Here is an 8268-nt window from a genome sequence, read left to right as displayed (position 1 = left end):
GAAGAGAGATCAAAGTGGGAGAGCTGGGTGTGAGGACTGAACTTGACCCTGACCCGGTATCGGTGTCTCCAGGTGCCGGCTCCTGTCTGACAGATGTGGCCCCCAGGGAGAGGCCCTGGGTCCTGGCTCCCCTCCAGGCCTTTGTAGACCACTGGGCTGCCTGGAATGTCCTTCCCCTTGTCCACCTAGAAACTCCCACTCACCCTTCAAGGCCTTGAGGAAGCACCACCTCCTCCAGGAAGCCTTCCCTATGCTCCCAGCAGGCAGCAGCATCCAGCAGCACTTGCACCGGGCCAGGCTGGTCTTGGCATTTCTCGCCCCTCCCCACCCCCATGTCACAGTTGGTTTCCGCTGCTCCCGGCTCCTGTGCCGCTGAGAGAAGCACTTGTCCATTTGTCCACGTTCAGCGGCAGGCTCTCGGGCAGGCCACTTCCTCCCACCTGCGCAGCAGTGCTGGCGAGGAAGGATGCGGCCAGCCTCCATTTGGCTACATCTGGGGGTAACCGTTCTTCGGGGTCCGGTCTTCCGCCTGCCCACCTCTCCCCTCTGTTCCTGTTGGCCCCAGGCGCCCCTGCACTCCTGTTCTCGCCTGGGCCTCACTGCTGACCTCTAGGAGGGTCCTTGCCCTGGACGGCCCCATTCCCTCCCGCCAGGTGGGTGCCGAGGCCGAGGTCTGGTCCTCCCAGTGCCGGCCTCTCGGGCCCCAGAGGGCTGAGAGCAGGCCCCGCTCCCTGCCCTCCCTGGGCCTTGAGTGGCTGGGCCCTCCCTGTCCCTCCAGGTGGGGGCCGCAGAGGCTCTGTGTCCAAGCAGGTGTCCTGGATCTCCCCCAACCAGGGGGCTGGAGCCCTTGGTGGCAGCTGAGGAAGCTCAGGGCCGGCCCATGCTGGGCCCAGGTGAAAGCAGGGGCAGTGTGGCGGTGGCGGGCGGGGCGTCAGTCACTGAGCACGGCCCCCGGGAGCTCGCTGGTGAGCGTGTGCCAGCGCTCGATGCGCTTGTCCTTGTTCTTCAGGCAGTCGAACCAGTGCTTCAGGCGCTCGCCCTTGGCGTTGATGCCCAGAACCACGCCGCCTGCGGGGGACCGGAGGGCCAGGGGCTCGGGGACCTGCCGGCTCCCAGCACCAGCGGGTGCTCCCTCCCGATTCCATGCTCCAAGCCTGATCTCCCCCTGCCCGCTGGCTGAGCGGGGGCAGCGTCTGACCTCTATGCCACGCCCTGGCCTCTCCTCGAGGCCCTGGGATCCTGCCCCTCCTCTACCCTGAGCGAGGCAGCGCTGGGGGCCAAGGAGTGGGGCCGGCACAGGGCAGAGGGCCAGGGCGGGGCACTGCGCGCAGCTGCCAGGCCTGCCAGTGCTCGGAGTCCAGCTGCTCCACCGCCCACTGCTGTGTGGCCCCCCCAGGCCTCTTTCCCTCTCTGGGCCTGCCTCCTCTCACAGGGGTTGGGCTGGATAAGGCCTGAGGCCCCTCACATCTGGGGGCAGGTGGGTCCAGGGAGAGGCCAGGGAGGAGGGGCTGTGGCCTGACTCAGGGCCGCTGCCCTCTGCCAAGCCCAGGCCAGGCACGAGGCCGGACAGCCTTCCCACGGTGCCCTCTTACCAATGAAATCGTTGGATTTTCCAATGTCGTAATCCCAGACGGTGACCTCCAGGGTCTTCTTGGCCAGGTCCCCGTGCTTAATCTCATAACAGAACTCCTGCTGGCCGGAAGGTGAGTGTCAGGGTCAGTGCCACACGGCCTGGGACTCGCCAGGGGCCAGGAGGGGCGTGAGGTGTGGTGAGGGCGTGAATGAGGGAGGGCGGGAGGGGCGGTGGGTGGTCGATGGGTGGATTCCCACGCATCTCGGTCGCTTCTACTTGGCCACCTGGCCAGGGTCCTTGGGGACGCTGTCCCCTCAACCCACTGTTCCTTTGTCACCGAAGCTGTTCTCTCAGGGTCCCCGAGAGTCCCCTGACTGCCAAATTCAGTACACACTTAGCAGTCTTTGTTGCCCTCGACCTCTCTTTGGTCTGGCTTTGCTGATTAGTCACTTCTTTGTGGAACCCACTCCACCACCAGCTTCAGGACCCTCCAGCGCCTGGTGTCCCCGTCACACCCTGGAAGCATCTCCCCAGCCTCCTCTGCCTGGCCCCGAATGGCTGGTGTGGCTGCGGCTCTGCTCTCAGCCCCTCCACTCTTCTCATCCTCTGGTTCCTGGGGGGACCCTCGGGTCTGCACTTCCGGCTGCACCCCGCCCCCCTCCCGGGCTGGGGATCCGGGGAAACATTAGCCTGGGAATCTTGAGCCCTCGGGCCCTGCACAGAGCTTCTCCTCATCTTCCTCACAGCCCCTCCTCACCCCGTTAGCCCAGCAGGAGGCAGGACTCCCACGCTGCCGTCTCTGCACCCCTGCATCCAGCACCCACAGTCCAGCAGCTGGGTCCGCCAGCACCCACCGCAAACCTCCCGCCCTCGTACCTCGTTGAACTCCGGGTTCAGGGTTTTCTTCTTTACCGCGGTCTTGTGCTTGGATTTCTTGTCCACATCTGGCTTCAGGTACCTGGAATGGTATCCGAGGGACAGGCAGAGGGTGAAGAAAAGCTATGGGTACAGGTCGAGCCAGCAGGCTTGGCAGAGCTTTTTGTCTCTGGAGAGCGATTCCCGGGCCCCTCCCACACCCCACCGATGGATCTGGATCGTGGGGTTCTCCAGCACCAGCACCACCGGGGAGGGTGAGGGGCGGGCTGCGGTGGGAGGAGCGAGTGGCTCCTTTGTTCACTTCTGTTCAGTTGCTCGTTCCTGAAGTTTGTGGGGCTCCCTCTGCCCCCCGAGGAAAGAAGATTTTTCTTATTTCTGGAAATCTAATTTTCGAAAAGCTTACATTTCCCACCGCAAAAATGTTTTTAGCAGAGTTGATCCTTTGTTCAAGCCTTCTTTTTTTAAATAGCAGATTTACTGAGATATAATTCATATATCATAAAATCTCTCTTTCTAAAGTACAAAATTCAGTGGTTTTTAGTATATTCCCAGAGCTGTGCAACCGTCACCACTGCCCAGCTGGAGCTCTGAGGACGGAAAAGGCCGTCTGCGCAGCAGCAGGGAGGCAGCTAGATGTTCTTCCCACCACAGCACCAACTCCTTAGACCCTGATGCAGAACAGCTGTCTTCTTCCAAGGCTCAGAGAGGTGAAGTGACTTGCCCATGGTCGCACAGCGGGCAGGCACGGGGTGGTGCCTGGGAGCCAGGCCCAGGCTCCTTTCTCTCCGACAAGGAGGTCACATGCAGGCTGGAGAAGGGGACAGGAGGTTCCCAAACTCTCCTTTGCAGAACTGCCCACCCTGTCTGTCCCTGCATGCTAATCGTGTGACAATTGCCTCACTCCTGCCTGGGCGTACCCTGGGGTGAGGACCACGTCGACGTCACTTACCACCAGCTCAGTGAACTCTGGGGAATGATGCCTGATTCCTAGAAGTGAAACTCCCCGCCCGAAGGCACGCCTGTCGCCAGCTTCTTATTTCATGTTGCCAACTGCTTTCCGGAAAGGCTGCACAGCTGACACACAGTGCCCTTGACAAAGCTGAATATTATCATTTTAAAAAGCCTCGCTGGTTTGAAAGGCAGACAGTGGTGTCTCATTGTTGCTTTACTCTGCATCTTTAAAAATTGTGACTTTTATAACATAAATAATACTAGGTCATTATAGAAACACCAGAAAATACGTATGGACCAAAGTTGGGGATAGGAGAGAAAAACAAAGGCTTATGTCCTCATGAAAATCCGTTCATAACAGCTTTATACAATCACCAAAAATTGGAAACAATCACATGCCCTTCCGCTGATAAACTGACCAACAACGACGCTGTGGTTCACCCATCTGATAGAAGACTATTCAGCAATGAAAAAGACTAAACTACTGGTACATGCAACCACACGGGTGAGTCTCAAAGGCATTACGCTGTGCAAAAGGCGTCGGACTCACAAGGCAACCTACTGTCCGACTGCCTTTGTATGGAAGTCTGCAAAGGGCGACGCTGCTGGGATGGAAAACAGGTCAGTAGCTCCCTGGGGCTGGGGCGATAGAGATATTCTGTACCTTCACTGTGGTGGCCGTTAACAGGATATACCTTGGTCAAACTTCGAACAGGGAGAAACTTACTGTATGCAAATGACGCAGGTCGAGTATCCTTCATTTGAAATGCTTGGGACCAGAAGCATTCTGGATTTCGGGTTTTTTTGGATCTTGGAATATGTGTGTTGTACTTACTGGTTGAGCACCCAAATCTGAAATGCTCCAATGAGCACGTCCTTTGAGCATTATGTTGGCGCCTAAAAAGTTTCAGATTTTGGATTTTCAGATTCGGGATATTCCATCTGTACCTCATTAAACCTAACTATAATAAAAAAATCGGGGAGTCCCTTAAACCTACCACCCACACAGGGTGACTATCTTCAGTTATGAGTTTTCATGTGCTTGCTGGCCATTTTATTGGTGTTTTGTTTTCTGCGAACTGTCTTCTGCCTGTTTTGCGTCAAGGTGACGCGTTGTTAGTCAGGAGTGTCCCACCTCTGCCTGTGGAAGCCCCTAGAGGGAAGGTTGTTCTGAGATCTCTGTCCCCTCAGCCTGGACAACCTGTGTCCATCTAGCGACTCCTCCCTTGGGCACCAGGCTCCCATGACAGGCATCCTCTGAATTGTCCCAGCCTCTGTCCATGCTGTTTTCTCTGTCTGTCTTTGAAAGGCCGCGCTGACCTGGCCTGTAGCTTGGGGGTGGGACACGGCTGCAGGGGTCCAGCTGCGCCCACATCAGCCACCTGTGGTGGGAGGAGCCCCAGGCGCGGTGCACAGGCCCTGCCGGGGCTGCCCTCTGCTGGCCGGAGGAAGTCGGCTGGACTGTCTGTTGCACCAGGGAAGGCGCTGCTTTCTGGGCAACCCTACATGGGACCCTGGAATTCCTGTCAACCTGGCAGGTGGGCGTTGAACTTGATTTATTTTATTTTACTTTTTTTTTTGAGACAGAGTCTCACTCTGTTGCCCTGGCTAGAGTGCCGTGGCGTCAGCCTAGCTTACAGCAACCTCAAACTCCTGGGCTCAGGCGATCCTCCTGCCTCGGCCTCCCAAGTAGCTGGGACTACAGGCATGCGCCACCATGCCCGGCTAATTTTTTTTCTATGTATTTTTAGTTGTCCAGCTGATTTCTTTCTATTTTTTTAGTAGAGACGGGGTCTCGCTCTTGCTCAGGCTGGTCTCGAACTCCTGAGCTCAAACAATCCGCCTGCCTTGGCCTCCCAGAGTGCTAGGATTACAGGTGTGAGCCACCGCGCCTGGCCTGAACTTGATTTAAAACCTTCACACCATTTTGCCTTCAGATCGTGCCTTTCTCTGAGAGCGATGGAGCAGCACAGGCAGAGGTGAAGGCACCCCTGCTTGCCACCCTCCCTCCCCTGAGGCCACTTTCGAGAACACCAGCATGGTTTAAGAAATATTCATAAACGGTGTCCCCCTGTGGGTGCAGTTCTGCGGTTTGCTTTTTGGCTCACACGTTTGGCTGGGCTGTCCTTGTTAATTCACCTAGCTCTAATTTATTCGTTTTAACTGCATAGTGCTGCACGATACGTATATGCCACATTTTATTAATCTCCTCCTCTGCTGACGGACGTTTGCCTATTTCCAGGATATTGCTGTTATAAGCGATGCTGCAAAAAATAGCTTCCCACTGTGCACAGGGTTCTAGGGTCCAAACCTGGAAGGAAAATAACGTGGCCATGGGGCGCACGCATTTTCCGCCTTGATTAGGTATTGTCGACTTTCTCTCCGATGGTTATTAGGAGGCTCTTGAGTGTTTTCTAAACATTTACAGTTTCCCCTCACACTCAGGGCTCTAACCCACTGCAATACTTTGTTCTGCTAATTGTCGAGGCCGGGGCCCAATTCATTGTCTTCCACAGGGAAAACCAACAGTTCCTGCACCATTTTTGGGAGTCTGACTTCCTGCAAAGATGCAGATTCCTGCTCCGCCCAGGCTCTGTTCCTGCAGCCTGGTGTGATCAGATTAAAAAAAAAAATGACAGCTTTATTGAGCTGTAATTCACATACTGTACAACGCGCCCCTTTAAAGCCTACAATTCAGTGGGGTTTCAGTATATTCACAGAGTTGGGCAACCATCACCACAATCGATTTTAGGACATTTTCGTCACCCTAGAAAGAAAGCCAGGACCCTTCAGCAGTCACTCCCCCGTGCTCCCAACCCCTCCCAGCCCTGGCAACACTGCTCCACCTTCCGCCTTACATGGCCCGTTTTGTCTGCAGTGTAAGCCATGATCGCCGCGCGGCCTGGTGATTTCAGGGCTCGTGCACGTTGTAGAAGGTCTCAGTGCCTCGTTCCTTTTTATGGCTGAACACTAGTCCACGGGGCGGCTAGACCACTTTATGTGTGTCCCATTCGTCAGCGGAGGGACACTTGGGTCGTTTCCACTTTTGGTTATTGTGACTAATGTTGCTGTGAACATTCCTGTATGAGTTCCAGTGTGGACTCGTGCTTTTTATTATTACTCTTGGGTATATACCCAGGAGTGGAATTGCCGGGTTAAATGGTAACTCTGCGTTTAACTTTTTGAGGAACTGCCAACTGCTTTCCAGACTGGCCGCACCATTTTTTTATACATATTTAGAGTGTTGCTCTGCTGTCCAGGCTGGAGTGCAGTGGTGATCATAGCTCACAGCAGCCTCAAACTCCTGGGCTCAAGAGATCTTCCTGCCTCAGCCTCCTGAGTAGCTGGGACTACAGGTGCGAGACACGACACCTGGCTAATTTTTAAAAATTTTTTTTGTAGAGATGGGGTCTCACTCACTATGTTGCTCAGGCTGGTCTCAAACTCCTAGACTCAAGTGATCCTCCTGTCTCGGCCTCCCAAAGTGCCAGGATTATAGGCGTGAGCCACCGTACCTGGCTCTTTTTTCTTTTTTAGAGCCAGGGTCTTGTTATGTCTGCCAGGCTGGGTCACAATTCCCGGCCTTAAGCGATCCTCCCACCTCTGTCTCTGAGTAGCTGGGACTACAAGTGTGAGCCACCATGCCTGGCTCGTGGCTGAGCCATTTTTTGTGATATGATTTTTAAAATGACAGAAATATGACTGTGGCCAGTGGGAATGGTGCCTCAGAGCTGTGCCACAGGAGCCCTGGCCTCCCTGTGCTGCCAAGACGTCCCCAGTGTCCGCATGGCCTCTGTCACCTGGGTCCTCAGGTCCCCTCAAGCCAGGCCCCTTCCTGTTTCTGTATCTTAACTCCTCTATCCCCCTGCTCGATCACCTCTACCTCCTTTCTGCTGAGCCAGTCCCTTCCAAGCCTGACTCTTCCAGGACTGTCCCTGTGAACTCAGACTCATGTCCACCTGTGTGTGAGGAGCCCCAGGCCCTGAAGGTGGTCACCATGGCACTTGTGCCATCTCTCTCCAAAGGGCCACCAGCTCCCACCTGCCCTGTGGAGCTCAGAGCTCAGCCTGGCCTGACCAGGTTCACAGGTTCATAGCTCTGGGGCCCAGGTCACTTGGCACAACCCCCCAAGTTAGTGTCAAGGGGGCTGGGGGGACCCTTATCTGCATCGTGGCCCCAGCACAGAGCCGGGCACATGTGGGCAGTGGCTAGGTTCTGGTGGGGTTTCCTTTGCTGGGTCTCTCAGCCTCCTGGCTACCCCAGCAAGGGCCTTACCTCCTCCCACCTGCTGCTGGGGGTTCTGGGGTCTCAGAGAGGCCTGGACATGGCATCAGAAGGTAATTACTCTCTATCTGTGTGACCCTGGGAAGCCACTCAGCTTCTCTGAGCCTCAGTTCCCTTATCTGTGAAATGGGCTGGCCATACCCACCCCCCGGAGTTACACCAAAGGAGCCCATAAGAGAACAGCCCCTGTGGACACGGCGCCCACTGCCCTCAGTGCTCCCTGGGTGCTGCCAGCCTGGACCATGGATCCGGCCACGCAGACCTCCGTCCCAGGAGGCACACTCACGTTTTCACGTAGGGGTCCGAGTAGCCATTGGCGTCCATGGCGGCCAGGTGTGCGCAGCGCACGATGCCCACCAGCAGGCCCTGCTTCTGCGAGCTGTACTTGAGAGAGATGAGGATGCGGCCTCGCTCCTCCAGCGACTTGTCCTCCGTCTTGTCCACCTGTTGGCAGAGCAGTCACTCGGTGGTCCTGGCCTCCTCCCACGTCCTGAGCCTGGCCACCTGCCGCTGCCCCCGTCAGGCCTTGTAGGGCTGGGGTCACCACCGTGTCCTCACAGGCTTTCTGCCCGTCCCTCCCCTCC

At 56.3% G+C, this 8268-nt stretch overlaps 1 protein-coding gene across 1 annotated transcript in view; it reads right to left on the bottom strand.

Moving 5' to 3' along the window:
• Window positions 1-387: 387 nt before the first annotated feature.
• The window catches only part of DOC2B (double C2-like domains, beta), a 26104-nt gene continuing 18223 nt past the window's right edge, over window positions 388-8268 (bottom strand). Inside the window, exons 6-9 of the mRNA XM_012653014.1 lie at window positions 7971-8128; window positions 2450-2531; window positions 1593-1689; window positions 388-1068 (exon numbers count right to left, since the gene is read on the bottom strand). Coding sequence (XP_012508468.1) covers window positions 932-1068; window positions 1593-1689; window positions 2450-2531; window positions 7971-8128 — 474 coding nt within the window. The 3' untranslated portion in view covers window positions 388-931. The remainder of the gene's footprint in view (window positions 1069-1592; window positions 1690-2449; window positions 2532-7970; window positions 8129-8268) is intronic.

This window comes from Propithecus coquereli, unplaced genomic scaffold, assembly GCF_000956105.1.
Source record: "Propithecus coquereli isolate 6110/MARCELLA unplaced genomic scaffold, Pcoq_1.0 Scaffold409, whole genome shotgun sequence".
Classification (NCBI taxonomy): Eukaryota; Metazoa; Chordata; class Mammalia; order Primates; family Indriidae; genus Propithecus; species Propithecus coquereli.
This window is presented reverse-complemented; position numbering and strand designations above follow the sequence as displayed.